The sequence below is a fragment of the Pteronotus mesoamericanus genome, unplaced genomic scaffold (genome assembly GCF_021234165.1).
Source record: "Pteronotus mesoamericanus isolate MK-2021 breed Mesoamerican mustached bat unplaced genomic scaffold, CSHL_Meso_final contig_1018, whole genome shotgun sequence".
In the NCBI taxonomy this organism is placed as follows: domain Eukaryota; kingdom Metazoa; phylum Chordata; class Mammalia; order Chiroptera; family Mormoopidae; genus Pteronotus; species Pteronotus mesoamericanus.
In genome coordinates this window covers 3,167,411-3,184,221 of record NW_026555002.1, presented here as the reverse complement: position 1 = coordinate 3,184,221, position 16,811 = coordinate 3,167,411, and the positions used below count along the sequence as shown (strand labels likewise).

At 42.9% G+C, this 16,811-nt stretch overlaps 1 protein-coding gene across 1 annotated transcript in view; it reads right to left on the bottom strand.

Annotated features, from left to right (window-relative positions):
• Positions 1-16,580, bottom strand: part of USP40 (ubiquitin specific peptidase 40) — a 66,871-nt gene extending 50,291 nt beyond the window's left edge. The window contains exons 1-8 of the mRNA XM_054571318.1: positions 16,471-16,580; positions 15,215-15,420; positions 12,714-12,781; positions 11,461-11,574; positions 8,838-9,002; positions 7,037-7,183; positions 3,902-4,045; positions 1,710-1,838 (exon numbers count right to left, since the gene is read on the bottom strand). Coding sequence (XP_054427293.1) covers positions 1,710-1,838; positions 3,902-4,045; positions 7,037-7,183; positions 8,838-9,002; positions 11,461-11,574; positions 12,714-12,781; positions 15,215-15,413 — 966 coding nt within the window. The 5' untranslated portion in view covers positions 15,414-15,420; positions 16,471-16,580. The remainder of the gene's footprint in view (positions 1-1,709; positions 1,839-3,901; positions 4,046-7,036; positions 7,184-8,837; positions 9,003-11,460; positions 11,575-12,713; positions 12,782-15,214; positions 15,421-16,470) is intronic.
• Between the last annotated feature and the right edge of the window lie 231 nt (positions 16,581-16,811).

Here is a 16,811-nt window from a genome sequence, read left to right as displayed (position 1 = left end):
TGACAGAGCATCAGAAATACACAGACGTTCTGAAAAGCAAACTGAATATCAACAAAAGGAACGTGCATCTTGAAGATGGTTGGTACCAAGAGAAGTCAAATTACTACATGTGCAGCAACTATGCATCAACAACACTATTAACTGTTTGATAATCAGGAAGATATGTTTTAATTATTCTGCATCCTAACATAATGGTTCGTATCTTACATTTTGACATTTTACTATGTTTTAGTTACATTTAAAAAACTGATTGAGAGTTTAAGGTTGGTGGGTAATACATTACAATTTTTCTCATTGCAAATAACTGGATCTAGATTCTCAGTTCAGGCTTTTCCTCAGAACATCTGCAAGATCTTGACAATATTATAAGACTTTCTTATAAACCGTTTCAAAAAGCTTTAAAAAAATAAAGATGTATTTTTTCATGTGTAGATTAAAAACCACACCAAGCATGCATGAAAGTGAGAACACTGACAAGCTGATTCTAGAAAGGCTCCCCGAAGCCTGCAAGGGCAGAAGGACCACACACAGGGAGGCCCTGACCTGCCGGCCTCCGTGGCTCACAGCTACAGAGGCTCGGTAACACTGCCGCGCCTGCCTGGGGAGAGAGAAAAAGAACGACGCAGCTGAACGGGGAGCCCCGAAACAGGTGCCCACACAAATAAACAACTGCCGTGACAGGACTGGCATGGCAGGCTGGGGGTAATAAGTGGATTATTCAATAAACGGTGATGGGCAGTCGGGTGCTCAAATAGGGAAAAAAACATTTCACACCATCCACAGGAAACCACTCTAGGAAGAGTGAAGTTTTAAGTGAAAAAGAAACTTTTAACATGGGGTGGTAACACACGACACAATATACAGATAATGTATTATAGAATTGTACACCTGAGACCTAGATAATTTTATTAACCAGTATTACCCTAATAGATTAAAAAAATAAAAATTAAAACAAAACAAAACAAAACACCCCATCCCCCCTTCATCACCACCATCACCAAACTTTTAGAGGTAACGCAGGAAGAAAATCTTCATTGTTTTTGGTTGGTGCCATGGAAGACAACAGAAAAATTAAGGAAAGATTATTTATTAAAGGAGGCTTAAGTGATAAGCTAACTAAATGTAATGCAGATCCATACTAGAGTGAGGAAGAAGATGCTATAAAGGATTTGGACCAGACAACTGGTGAAATAGATACAAATATTACATCAATGTTGAAGTTCCTGATTTTGAGCTCCACTGATACAAGATTTTGAGCTCCACTGATACAAGATTTTGAGCTCCACTGATATAAGGGAATGTCCCTGTTTTCATGAGATAAGCACTGAAGTATTTAGGGATAAACTTAATTTCAAGTGGTTCAGCACTAATAATGATAAAGTTAACTCTGTGTGTGTGTGCGTGTGTGTGTGTGTGTGTGTGTGTGTTTACAAAAAGTGTGTACTTGCCCAAATGTGGCAAAATGTTAACAACTGGAGAATCTAGGGGGAGAATATACAGGAGGTGTCTGTACTATGTTGGTCATGTTTCTCTAAGTGTGAAAATATTTAGAAATAAAAATTTTAAACTTTTATCTATACTAACTTTCAGTGCCTATAAAAATATTCTACAGAGTGAACATATAATAAATGGTGAAAGATTATCCTCACCAAATAATAGGAGGAGAAAAGGAAAAAAAATTCAAAGATACTTCTAATGTCTATGCTTACTTGAAATTGCCAATTTCCCAAATGATCGACATCTTTAATATACACATGGTAATGTCCTCCATAGCAACCACCTTTGTGTATAATGACTGAGAAGAGGTCATACATATATTCCAAGTCATCCAGTTTACTCTACAAGAGAAAAGAACACAAACATTGATATAGTTTACACATACTGGGAAGTTTACACCTAACCAAATGGTTAAAAATAATTTTAACTACTGAAATAAATAAAAATCTCAGTTTATTATTATTTAAGGGTAAATTAAGATAAATTTGAATTGACTTCACATTTTAAAGTTCTTAATTCTTAGGTAGAAAATTATCTATCATTGGTCCAGTACCAAGCACACTATACCAACCAAATGCTGCGTCATGGTTAAACATGAAAACATACACCCAAACAAGATGTTATTTGTATGTACTTTGGCGAGATCATGTAAGCCAATGTGATAACAAAACACACTACCCTATCAGTGAGTCTGTAAGTTTTAACGTACCTCTCTTTGTGTGATACTTGTTTTGCTGCTTTATAAATGTCCTCTTTAGCTGTTGAATTTTTCCTGTATTTCAACTAGATTTGTCATATGCCTCAAAGGCTAAGCCACACCTACTATCTGTCACAGTTCCCGATACGTTAGTCCTCTATATATTAGAGGAATTTAGCATTCATGAATACTAGCTGGTTTTGTTTAGAAGCAGTTTGGTGAAGTGAAAGATTTTTTTCTTGATTTCTTAATTCTATGATCAAACTTTTTTTATAATTAGTGTGCTCTATAATTATGACTGACCCAACAGATGAACACCTATACTGGCATTTTAAATCTACTTTAGGTTAAGATGCTACTTGAAGGGGTGCCAATTAATTAAAGAATTTATTTGCTTAAAAAATTATATTTTTAAAGTAAGCAGCATTTTTTAAAATGTCTGGTTCAAGTGAAAGACAAGAGAGAGATAAACAAAGATGTGAAATGATAAATTTTTCCATTAATAGAGATATCAAAAAAAAATACTGTGATTTCTTAGATAAGTGCTCAATGTTTCACTTATTTCGGTTTCGTTATTTCACAGTTTGTTAAAGCCATTTGACTAACTACTTTTTATAAAAGAACAAAAATCTTCTGCGTGAGACGATGGACGTTAATGGAACCTACTGTGGCAATCACTTCACAATACATGGGAAGCGAGCCACTGTGCTGGTCACCTTACACTGACGCAGTGATGTGTGTCAATTATTTCTCTGGAAAAAAATTTTTCAGGCAGGGAGGACTGACTGACTCTGGAAAAACTGTTTATTCCATTTGTGCCAATAACAAGCTCAGGGCCCACACAAAAATACAACCTTTGAATAGTAATCAATATAATAAAACAAAATACAAAATCCTCAGTAATTAGGTTTGAAGTAGAGGAAGGCCCATGAAAATTTAAGGTTATCTTTAAAAAGAGTACTTTTACACATAGATATTCAATAGCTAGCTGATAAATGTCCTGATCTTAATAAAAACAGAATGAATGATTTATAGTAAGAAAAACATCAGTCTCATCATTGTCATCCTGGCATGTGTGGCAATTATATAGAAAATATTTTTAAATGGCTTGTAAAGTAGGTTGAATATGTAATTAATTTGTTTTCAAGCTTGTTCTTGCCCGTGTCTGAAGTATTACAAATTCCAGAGTAGTGAAGCACCAATAATCTGTTCATTTTCTAGATGTGTAATTCATTATTGTATCTCAAGTAAACCTAATCCAAATAACAAAGTATCAATTAATGGTAATTTTTCCTAATGCACGGTCATTTCTAATTTTGCTCTTAAATTTTCATTACAAAGATTTTTTCAAGGAGAACATTTAATAAAAAGAACCAAAGACAAATCCATACTTTGGAAACTCAAGACGACTGTAAAAAAACCAGTGGTTCTCAATTAGGAGTGACTTTACCCACTCCCCTTCCGCCAGGAGACATGGACATTTGCCCAGGTCTGAGAACATTTTTGTCACCACTGGGGAGGAGGGGGAGGATGCTACTGTCATCCAGCAGGCAGAAGCCAGGAGAGCTGCTTCGCATCCTCCAATGCACAAGACAGCATAGTGCCAAGGCCAAGATTCTGCAATAAGCCAACTGAAAACCAGGTCAATTAAGGATTCAATCTTGAGAGTGGAAAAACAAAGAATTTCAAGATGAAAAGAGTTCAAACCTGTTCACAAAAAGGCTTGAGATTGATCCGGAGAGGGAATGTATAACGGCTAATTTCCTTGTATCGTTCACACTTCACAAAATCAAAATTAAATCTTAGTAATGAGACAGTAAGAAAGGGAGGCAGCTTATGCAATTTGGCCGACTGTTAAAAGAAAAATTTTAGAAGTGTTTAAAAAGCAATTATATAAAAGAATACATAATGTTTCTTAACATGTTAAAAAGCAAATTATGACAACTTTAGGAGCCACAAACTCATCACGGTGGATGCACACAGCCCTTGATATAAACTCATCTCTCATACAGGACGGAAGGGGACACTACCCAGTCCTACGCTGTCAGTGTTCACACCCTAAAATCAAAGCTGTCTGACGAGCACGTTGTAACCGCGTGCCCCTCTCTCTAATGATGTTTCTTTCTGGCCTGAGAACGGACCCATCACCTTTTTCCTTTTACTCACTGAAGAACTGGGACCTCTGGACCTGTTTCAATGGATCTGGACCCTTGAAATTCTACGAAAACATGTGTATGTATTTTTCTGAGAAGATCCACGGCTTTCAAAGACTTCAGATCCACTGATTGGGGTTTTACAGTTAAAGCAGGCAAGAAGATGTGTTTCGTTTTAATTCCTTACTTTAAAACAAAACACAAAATTAAGCTGCTTTTTATTTAAGTCATTATCTTTTCCCAACCCCCCACCCGCACTAATGGCATGTCAAGGGGGACAAAAAAAATCCTTCCCATATATAAAATTTTCCAAAACCATGAATACCTAACTGTCCTAAAAATATACTTAAAACAATAATCCTACAAATCGAGTGGATAATAAAAAGAAGTTAAATGATAAAACAGCAATTTAACTACACAGCAAATTTTCAAACAAGCTAAAAAAATACATCGAAAAACCTGAGTAACTCAACTACAATGTAGCTGAGAAAAAGACTGCTTAGGACAAGATAATTTGCATTAATTTAGGTAGTACAACTAAACCTAAATTTAGAATGCAATAAATCGAATGCAACTAGAATATAGTGTAATTTTTTTTTTTAATCCTCACCTGAGGATGTGTTCATTGAATTTAGAAGGGAAGGGGAGAGGGAGGGAGAAGGGGGAGAAGAAACATGGATGTGAGAGAGAAATATATTGATTGGTTGGCTCCTGTACATGCCTCAATCAGGGATCTATCCCACAACCTAGGTATGTGCCCTGACCTGGGATCGAACCCACAACCTTTCAGTGTACAGGAAGATGCTCCAACCAACTGAACCACCCAGCCAGGGCTGGAATGTAATTTTAAAAGTATCAAGATCAAACATTTCCACTGGGGAAAAAAATTGAACCAATGATATAAAAGGCTCATAAAAGAACTGCTTTTGTTTTGCAAAAGATTGTTTTACTGATGTGCAAACTTGGTTTAACTAAGAATGTATTTAAGTATTTTCTAAGAGTTTTTAATCCTCTGAATTTTATACATTGTAGTTGTTAACACCAAAAGTGAGCCATAAACTAAATAAGCAAAAAACGAACCCCTTTATCTGGGTTTCATAAAGGGGCAAAGGCTGGATGGAACTATGGACTAAACAATGTAACATTTACCCTGGTTTCTAATCCTGCCGTGGAAGTTACAGGCATGGGGTTCACTGTTTTCATTAAGTTTCCCCTACAATCTCCCAGGTCCAAATCGGTATCACATGCCGTCTAGACCATCCCTTACTTCCTCTGTTAGAAACTCAGGAAGTGCCAGCTATAGGAATAGTGTTGTTTCTCTGTCACAGCAGAGGGACTGCAGAGATATGACTTCTACGGTAGTTCAAGTGCTCAGTAACCACCAACTGAATTGAGCTCGGGTCTGTCAAGCTAGGAGGAGCCGAGGGTGCCGCCCGCCAGCAGCGGGACAGCGGCCCCTGCAGACGAGAGTGACGGCGGCAGGGCTGAGGCCGTACTGCAGAAAAAACTGGCTTCCATCATGCCCTCCTTTCATCCTGAATTTTGCTCTCCTGTACAAAGGAAACCCAGAAGCGCTCTGTCAAGCCCTTTGATCAGCAAGTTAAGTATCGCTGGCCCCAGCTGCGGGGAGAAGAAAGGGCACACGGCCTCTGTGAGAATCCGGGAGGGGACACACGCACCGCTCCAGACTGTGAAACAGCTGCATGTGCAGAAAACGAGGGAAGCCATTATCTTCAGAGCAGTGGGCAAGGAAAGGAAAGCTCAGCAAACTTCTTGGTTGGTGGAAGTAAAAACATACTGCCTCCGTAGTGGTAATTTGCAAAAAGCAGGGATGGTGGGGAGTTTGTCAACAAAAGGTATATTTAAGAAACATTAAGGTACAAATAAATTTTTCCAGGGAAAGAAGGAAGTTGACAGAACTATTGGGTTAAAAGCTTAAAAAAATTCTTCACTATAAAAAATTAAAATACAGGTACATAGAATGTAAATTTGTTTTTGATCCTTAGTATTAACGAAGGGCTCCATGTGCGAGGGGCATCCCCTCGCAGTGCAGGCTTCCCCCACGAGGTGAGTGTTCCGGGAACCCACGGCACCGTGGGCCGACAGGCGTCGCTGGGAGGGGCTGCGTTCAGCTTCAGTGTGTTGTTCTGAAGACTCTTTCAACACGGTTGCCCATTTCCTGATGGATGATTTAGGAGCGCACCCGCCCACACCGCGCTGAGTGTTCAGCAGTTTTGGACCAAAAATGTCATGGACCTCCATGCCCCACCCTCCCTATTCACCCAATCTCTTCCCAAGTGACTTTTTGTTTTTGTTTGTTTTCCTGGATGAAAAAGTCATCAAAGGGAAACGTTTTGCTGATGTGGAAGAGGTAAAACAAAAAATGGCAGAAGCACTAAAAGGCATCAAAATCTATGAGTTCAAAAACCGTTTTGGGCAGCGAAAAAAAGTCTCGATAAGTGTACTGCATCAAATGGAGAGCATTTTGAAGGTGACTGAAGTTTACATGCAAGAATAAATACACAATTTTTTATACATAAATGCTGAGATTTTGGTCGTCCCCTGCCCTCCCCTCCCCCCGTACACCTTGTGTCAGGCTCTTTCAAACAAGCTGACTGCACTAGCAGACCTTGCCGCGCCCCTAGGACCAAGCAGGCTCCGCAAGGGAAGGCAGAGGGCCCGTCTTTACCTTTGCTGCCTTCACCGGCCTGTCACAAGTGCCGCAGCGGTACAAGTTGTCGGAGTCAAAAACCTCCTCTTCTACATACATGTTCCAGAGTGCCTCTTCCAAACCTGACATGTTTTTGACCGCTACTGTTAGATCTAAGAAGTCTTCCTGAAATGCACATGAATATAATTCTAAAAAACAATTTCAGAGGTTCACATGACATCACCAACTCATCTAGTATTGGGAATAAGCAGATACACTTTTCCTGAAACGCTGTACCTACAAAAGTATAGATCTGATCAGATACTGCAACATTCATAACACCAAACGACCTTTTCCAAAACAAGGTGTAACTGAGCTTGAACTATGTCAGGAGCTAGTTCATGAGTCCCCTGTTGATACACTAAACCCTGGACACACACGTGAACTCAGAGGCATGTCGGGCAGGGCTCCTCCCTGCAGTCGGGTCTCTGGGCCAGGCCCGCAGGGCAGGGCTCTAATGGACACTCTCCTTCCTCTTCTGCTGCTGCCAGGACTGGTTTAAAACATGCCGAGCAAGTTGTAAGGAAAAAACCATTCTGAGCCAGGATAAGAAGGTATTCTTATGAAAATTAAGGAAGGGTATTTTGCAAAATGGGAATCTATAAATTCTACTATAACTACATTTGAATTACAACATGTTTTTAGTAATAAATACTTAAAATCGAAAAAATTTAAAGAATATTTAATTTTAATATCATTAAAGGGATTATGGGACTGTAAAATGACAGTACTAATCAGTTTATGGTGGAAATCTAAAGTAATAAAAGTAACATTTATATATAGTTTTATAATATATGTAGGTGAAAGTTCATGTCTGTAACTTATCACATGCCTTAATATACAATATTGTTTGAAATTATCTTGTGAATTATTATTATAGTTAAATCAATCATACAGTAATTCAAAGATACAAATCATCTTAATATTTCCACATTAGGCTAGCCAAACCTATTAGTACAGGTAATAAAGTACAAAAAGTATCCTTTATCCCCAATGCTCATGAAAAATAGAGATAAAAATATATATTCCAAAAAAGCAGTTAATGCGACATTTAGAAAATCACATTTAATTTTTTACTCATACGGTACAGACGCTTTCTGTAACTCTTACCATAACAGGGAGATTTTTATTAAAGGACAACTGTTCTAAGGAAATCATCTGCTATCTAAGACTGGGAGAGAAGGTGAAGATTGTTATAGCAAATTTCCAAGTTCTAATTTCCAATTAGAGTAAATGGGCAATCTGTGTCATGACAAAGAACTCCACTATAATGGCTTTATATATATATATATGTATTTTTTATATATAATAAACATTTATATATGTATAATATTTAGACATAAGCACACAGATACAAATGAACTTTCTCAAAGTTATTAATAAACTAAATCCAGTATTTAATTACAGACGTTTGTCAGTTCTCTACATTTTTATGAGTTCCCTAATTAACTTTACAATATTCCAACCACCAACCGGATAAAGTCGTTTTTCTGGGAAGGCCACAGACCTCTACTTGTAACATCCCCCAACTTATTTTTTAAATATTAGAGTGCTGAATAAAACATCAAAGCTATGTTTTAAGATATTTGCTTCTTTCAATTTATGTGGAGAAATCTGGATTATAAACTTATGATTTAAGTACAGCTAGAGTTTTAAAAAACCAATAAAGTGATTTCTAATAATAAACACTTTACTCATGTGGTACTCTAGGTCATAGGTTTAATGACATGAATTTTACTTAACACTATAACTTATTACTAGGATACTCTTACATATTCACCTGCTTTTCACTGACATTCTTACATTCTTTACAAACAATCTGGTTAACAATGGTTCCATGATAGAGGCGATTGATGAGGTCATGGCCGGAGGTCCCGACTAAAGAAGTTTCCAAAGCACTAAAGAGAATTCGATTCAGTTCCTGCACATCATGTTGCCTCATTTCCTATAAAACAGATAACTTTTAAAATGTGATTTTGTGCTTCAGCTGTTTTAAAACAGATTTTTAAAGTGCTATTAGTCAAATAAACACGAGATTTCTCAAGAAAGCCAAAGGTAAGCCTCGATCAAATACAAGAATGACTAAATGAGCTGAGAACAGGTTAACAGATCACCACCTATTTTTATTTTTATTACAAAATGAAAATAGAGCAGGCGGTGTTCAGTATGTGCACGGAACTCAACTTGAAAACAGGACAGCGCGTCTATTCTTGTGGGAAACTGTGTGCGTGGCCCCAGCCGGGAGGAGGAAGGGAGGGGACGTGCGCAGAGAGCTCTCCTCGGAACCTCGCTCAGGTCACAGGGACTGGGGAATGCACCCAGTATCAGCATTTGGGAAGAACTGGAATTTACTGCTTTGACATGCAGACCAACTAGAACAACACTAACACAGGGTTACTGAGAAAATTCCTCTGGAACTTGCTTTACTCTGCTGGAAGTCACATCACTGTGTAGGAACAGACTGCACTGCTCCCTCAGGACAATTTATGAACCAAAGCCAACACTTAAAGTGGAGGAGAGGAAGAACAGCGGCAGGAGGGAGCACCCAAGAACCGAGAACCGGACCGCAGCAGCCGTGCTGTGCGGGGAGCGGGGAGGGCTACCGCGGGCCCACTGGGAGCAGCCGAGTGTCTCCTGGGCCTGGCATGTGCATGTCATGAGAGACTCTGACAAGGAAGGTAGAAAGGAGGCGGAGGGACAAGGGGAAGGTGCAGCAGTAGAGGTAGTGAAGGAAGACAACTTTAAAGGTTAGGTTCGTGTGAAGAGAAGCTGACCGAGTGGCTGAAGGCTGGAGCGAGGTGTGGGCCTCGGGATCCCTCTTTCCCTCCCTCCCTTCTTTCCTTCACACACAAGACACTAGAGGTCATAGTTCTTCAGTATCACTGGCTCTGATGGGAAGGGAGCGTGTGACGTTTTCAAGCTTTGTTTCTGAACAATCCTCAGTTTGCCAAAATCGTCTGAGACCCTGTCTGACATTGCAGGTCCAGTCCTAAAGAGTTCCCTGCAAGATTTTATTCAGAAAATAATGAAGGTTTTCACAGCTTTAAGAAGTATGAAACCAGGAAATCAGTGGAAGTTCAATATCCAAAACAAAGGGAAATCCATCAACTGATGACTAGGTTAAAAAAAAAAAACACACAACAAAACCCATGTGGCATATCCATCCAATAGGCTATATTACTTGGCCATAAAAAGGAATGAAGTGCTACTCCGTACCATATGATTGCATTTCTGTGAAATGAGCAGAACAGGCAAATCCAGAGACAGAAAGCAGACTAGTGGTTGCCAGGGGCTTGGGGAAAAGGGGTTGGAGGAGGGAGACTAATGGGTATGGAGTGGGAAAAGGCTCTGAAATTGATTGTGGTGTTTGTTACACAACTCTGTAAATATAGGAAAAAACCACTGAATTGTATCCTCTAAAAGAGGAAATCTTAGGACATGTGAGTTTTAGCTCAATAAAGTGGTTATTTTTAAAAGAAGGAAAGAAAAAGGAATAAACCCCAAGCACCTGCCCTACACCAGACCTTTAAGATACTGTTCAGGGAATGTATTATTAACCCAGTTACAGCAAAGCCCCAGCCCTACCTCTTTAATCACACGGCATCACCTGCTCCTGTTAGAAGACCACAGCTCAGAGTTTATTGTTGAAGGCAACAGGACATGATTTTGATCATTGCCTCTTTAAATTCTGTGACAGTCTCCCATACCTGTGTCTTTACCAGAACACATCTATTCCATAAAAAAATCACAGACTTGGTTTTGTTCGATTTTATACAGCTAACAGCTTACTGGCAACAAACACCTTTACTTGTTGCTGACAAACATTTAGTGTTTGTATACAGTGAAACACCCTGTAGGGACGCAAACAGAAAAATGAGACCAAGTCTTACAAGAGGACACTGGCCGACAGTGAAGAGAGTCAGGAGAAAGGAGGGCGGGGAGCAAGCGAAGGCCTGCCTGGCCTGAGGCCCGTGTCCGAATCAGAAGCCCCAGAGTCAAACATAAAAAGCATGTCACAAAGGCAGACGGAATTGTTGCTCGGGAACTTTCGAGGCGTTTTGAGCAGTTTGCTCTAGAAATGGTAATTTCCATGAAATAGGTGTTAGACCTCACCCAGACCACAGGAAGGTTCTCAGGGTATACGCTGCACAGAACGGCTCTCACACTTCTCCCTGCACCCACCACCTCTCCCCGCCCGCAAACGGCAACCATTCACAAATCCTGCCAACAGAAAGTGTTCGAAAAAATATTTCTGGCTTGCAGTTATTTAAAATGAGAGAAGTAAATACTTAAAAAATATCTTGAGACCCTAAAACAAAATTGAAAAAAAGGCAGGTCACACATTACACCCATGTGTGCTGTTTGCTGCCGGCAGCGTTTCCCAGAGAGGCCGACCTCCACACCTCGTTGCGGGTCCACCCGAAGCTGTCCGTGAGGTCTGCCGTGGAGGCAGCGTCCTGGTCCAGGAGCAGGAGCTGAGCAAACAGCCGCTGCAGCTGTAGCGGTATGATCCGAACCTGCAGGAGAACAGACACGTTTCTAAACGAGTCTTTTCAGTGTCGGCTGGGGCTTTTTAAAAGAACTGCACACTAGGTTTCTTATACCTCCTAGTTCCTTTAGTTCTCCCAGAAGAAAGTTTACAAATATCTTATCACAAAGAGTGGACTAGCTATAGCTAAGATTCATTTTTCTTTGAAAATTCAATCCGAAATGTTTTAGATATCTGGAGTTCTCTACTTTGACATAGTTCAGATTGATATTAAAACCCAAAGAGGCCTTAATAAACTGCCCAACTGATTCCAGACTGATAGTAATTGTAGCCTCTAGCAGTTGCTTCTCTAAAACACCTCTGGAACAGACAGAGTTCCCTGAGGAGTTTCCGCCTGCCAAGCTTTTCCAGTGGGCGCCCAGCCTGGTCCTGCCTTATTTGGGGTGGTGAGGCAGGGCTGACGGGGAACGCTGCTCAGAGCCTGCTCTGCACCGAGTTTAAGCATCTGAAGTGACAGCGTTTAGAAAGTTTTATGGCAATCGATGTTGCCACAACATCTTTATTATATCTTACAGAAGTATGATCTGCAATACATTGGGAATTAAACTAACTCACTCTCCCCCACCCCCGCCCCCACCTTTGCGGCACAGGTGGTCTGAGACCCACCAGGCTGGATCACAAAAGGCTGACTCTTCCTAAGAAGTAGCGTTTAGCCTGAAAGCCACAAACTTCGGAACGGTGTTTAAGCAGGGGAGGAACGTGATTAGATCTGCATGTGGGATAAAGCAATTCCTCACTCAGTTTATTTCCAGAATATCAAACTGAAAGAATAATGGTCTCTATTGTTGTTACAAAGAAGTGCATGAGGCAGAGTTTTCAGTAGGCTACTGTGGACGGTTTGCAAATATTTCCTTCAGGAGAAGAAAGAATAAGCACAGTAGAGTGAGGTATGTCTATCAAGCAGCAATGATGTTACATTTGGGAAAGTAATGGTTTTTTTGAAGGAAAATCCCATTACCAGTAGGGTATAAGCCAAGTCACTTTCTGAAAATAAGAATCGTATTTGGTAATTAATAAAATTACTGATTTCTATAAGAATCTTAATTCCTTCTTAAAAAACATTCCCTCAATACTCAAAAAAACCCTCATAAATCATAAATTTAATACCTTTGCATCAGGATTATCCTTTTCCTCTAGAGAACCAAGCTCCTCTGGGCCAAGAGAAAATAAAGCTTCTAAAGAAAAGTAGAATCAGAGATGTAAAGGACATTATGTCATCTTAGAAAAACAAGACTGCCAGTAAGTGACATCAGTTACCAATTCAGAAATGCAATTGTGCCAATATCTATACCCTTACTCTACACATTTTACTTTCTGGTAACATTATTTTTAGCCACTGACTATAAAGGGCATGCTAAGGCTTCAGTATGGAAGATCTATAAAAGGAAAATTATGCCTATAAAACTAGAAACACTAGCATCAGGAATCTGTGATGGCTTCCTACTGCCTATTACGTATGAAACCACATAAAGAATATTAGGAAACGTATATAATACTGTCCCATGTTATTAATAACAAGCCACATGCGAAGCTTCCAACCATCCCTTCCTGAGAAGGACCCCTTTACCCCTGAGACCACGCCCCTCCCCTTTTGGGTATGTGAATGTCTGTCCCGGCTTGAGGGTGGTAACAGATGGTAGTGACCTCAGCTGGAAAAACACATTAGGGGCCCAGTGCCAGTCTCCAGAATTTTAACATCGAGCTGCACCACCCAATGGAGAGACGCCTGAATCTTCTGGGAAGTCTATATTCAAGCCTGGACAGGCACTCCCGCTGGGGAACTCTGATATACTCCAGGGAGAGAAGGCAGGGCGGCTGTTGCCCGGTGACTACTGTCACGAACGCTCCACCCCTCCCGCATCCCTGGGAGGAACTGGGAACCACACGCGTCACGGTGGAAGCAAAAACACCACGAGGACGTTCCCGGTCATTTCCCACCACTCTCAGCCACGCCGACCTGCGAGGACCGCGGAACCCGACCCGCCCTCCTCCGTAATGTGACTGCAGAAGAGCGCCATCACTTTCCTCCCCCAGGTCTTACTCTTTCCAAATTACAAGCATCAGGGCTCACGCTAAGCCTCACCAGTGGATAATCCACACTTAGACGTTGACCCACGGCTGGCCTGTCATCCCCTTTGCTGGGGAAGGCGTCCTGGGACTCTCAGCCCTATTCTTGCTTAGTGGTATTCTCCATGACCGGCCCCAACCCAAACACCTGCCGCAGTCTCTTTTTAAGGCAGCTTTTCTACTTCAAGTTGCCCTTAAACTTCAATTGCATTAAAACTTGTTAAAGTACTAACCACACACCTCGTCAGGAATCCTCTATTCATGCAAAAAAATTCTAATGGTGGAATTACCGAATGCTGTCAGGGAGATACTTCTCTAGAGGGGATGGAGTCGAGGACAAAAGGCCCCACTCTCAAGCCCCACCTGCAGCCCAAGGCATTAGAATGGCCCTGGGAAGGGGAGAATGGTAAATATTTACTAAATCTCTGGAGGCGGGAAGTCTTTCTAAGCTTAAAAACAACAGCAAACGTCACAAGTCACAAAGACGAGGTAAGTGTGCGGTGGCGGGAAGGGGGACACGGCAAAGCCCACACAGGACGAACCAGGCTGTCCGTGCGGAAGGGAGGCACTGTGGAGAGCCAAGCTGCAGAGCCCGGCAGAGCGGGGGCCCAGCAGGGCCACGCGAGGCCCAGCAACGTTCACAACGAAACGCAGGCAACACGGAGGGTAAGACAGAGATGGGAGTGGGACAAACGTAGAGAACTGGGCAAGAAATTGAGGGTCCAGTAAGGCCATCTCTGGGAGTCCCCTATATGTTGACAATACATCCCTGTTTAAGTTGAGCAAATTTGAGCAGGCTTCTGCTCCTTGTACACAATCGCTTTGTCTAACTTCTTGGGTCTTTGGAATTCACTATTTCCAAATTTTAGAAAGGTACTGTGAGGAGAGGGATTAACATTACCACCCCCCCCCCCCAGGGTCTGGGACAAAGAGCTTTGGCTAATAAAGGAGACTGTAACCTTACTGGGGCAAACGAAAGAATATTCACCCAAATGAGATAACCAGGCTATAAAAGGCCTCACCTCACAGCAGGTTCCGACTCCAAACAAGTTCAGGTCAGAGGGGATTGTCCGAGTTTTCTGAGCCTCAGAGTTGCCGATAAACGGCAGGGACCGTGGAAACATGGTGACACCCCTCCCCATTCCAACAGGCAGGGTGGAACCGCTCAGCCCAACTCTGCCCTAGGTGCTAATTACTCTAGAGAAATTTTAAAGCTTGAAAATGCAAAGAGTGCAACAATAACGAGGGCCGGCACTTACAACATTGCCTCTATGCTGCCCTTTCAATTAGAACTAGAAAAGACAAGCTGACTTCCTTTCTTACTTTGTTCCTAAACGTTACTGCGATTACACACAGAATATGCTTAAGATCATTTAAGTTTCACATTATCCACTTCGTGTGTTATAGTAACAATAAACGCAGGCTACAGAATACGCCCTTAAGACATTCTGTCCTGCTTTTGTCTTCCTGCTCTTGCACAATTAATTACGTGTACAGAGGAGGGTACACATTCCTGGCCGAACGCACGTGACGTCGCATACCTCGGAACTCAGGCGTGAAATGGAGAGTCTGAAGGAGAGAATTGAGGTAACAGGTTCCGCCCTGATTCCTGATTCCGCTTAAATTGGTGAACGCCCGAGGAGCAGGCGGCTCCCCAGCTTCGGCCTTTAATTTCTTCCCTTTTCCATACCGATTATTTGATACACTGGAATGATCCTCTTCAAATAGGTTCCCAAACATTGCGAAACTAAATGCGACCCGTGAAAAAATAGGACATGTTATAAAACGCGTTTATTTTTAGAGCACACTTTTCCCGTGGCTCCCTATTGTCTACCGGGGAGTTGGCTTTTGAGCCACTCCTTGGAAAGTGCGTAGGTCTTTTGGGCTTTGGATTTTTTCATCGGGACCTGGGTTTTTTCACCCCCGCTGCACGCGACCTCCCAGGCAGTGGGCTGGCCACCACACCCAGGGGCCTTGTCCGAGAAACGGCCCCTTAAACACTCAAAGGCCAAAAGAAAGGCACTTAGCGCCGTGGGTCTTGCCCGCAGTAAAGGCCGCTCTTCTTCAAAAGGCTCAATGTCGGCGCCAGTAAGGAAAAAAGAGACAACCCATCGCCACACCTAGGCTGCAGGGGTAGCAAAGGCGATCCTAGATCCTGGGCGCTGACGAGGGCGCGGGGACCACCCATCGCCTCCTACAGTCTCTGCTTCTCACTCCTCGTACCAGATCACGGCACTGAGACGAATTACACGGAAGAAATGGATCTTTACAGCAGCTCGGTGCCGGGCCCCGAGGCTGGTGGGCCGCGAGGAGGTTTGCAGGCGTGGGGGGGGGGGGGCGGGGAAGGCTGCCGTTAAAATTGCGGAGCAAAACGCCCTCTCGCCATCTCTCCGCAGCGACGCTGGCGTGAGCGCCCGGGACCTAGGCCACCCGCTCGGGCGGCGCCAGTCCCCTCGGAGCGGAGGCACGCGAAGCTCCCAGCAGTTCCTCAGGGGCAGGAAACGCTGGAATGCGACTGTTTTCCTCTCCAACCCTTTCCTCGGAAGCAACGCACACAAAACGAACTCGCAAAAGTGCCCTCGTGGTCTGGAGGCCTCTCTCTCCCACTCCCAGCCGAGGCCAGGCCCTCAAGCACTACAAGTAACCGCAGGCCCAGGGGCGCGAGGGGGCGGACCTCCGACCGAGACGCCCGAACTCCGGGGCGGCCCTGCGTCTCCCCCTCCTCTGGCCGTGCCGCCCACAGTCCCTTAGGCCTCCCACATCCCTCCCTTGAAACCCGGCCGCTAGCTTCACTTACTGCCTAAAGCCCAGACCCCCGCCCCGGCCAAAACTCGAAGCGGACGGACGCCCCCCACATAAGCGCCACCACCAACTGGGCGCAGGCGTGTCTCCCGCAGCCCCCGAGAGTGAGGGAGGGATTTCTGGAACGCTTCGACTACTCCTCCCAGGATGCCTCGCGGGAGCGCCGCCTGTCGCGCGCGGCCTTCTGGGCAATGTAGTTCTTTTGCCGGGAGAATTCGGGAGTCGAGGTGGGAGGGCAGCGCTTGCTTCCCCGTCAGCTCGCGGGTTCGCGGGTCCGTGGGTCCTTTAGGTCAGCTGACCACGCATTCAGTCGCATTTAAAGTTTATATTTATTGC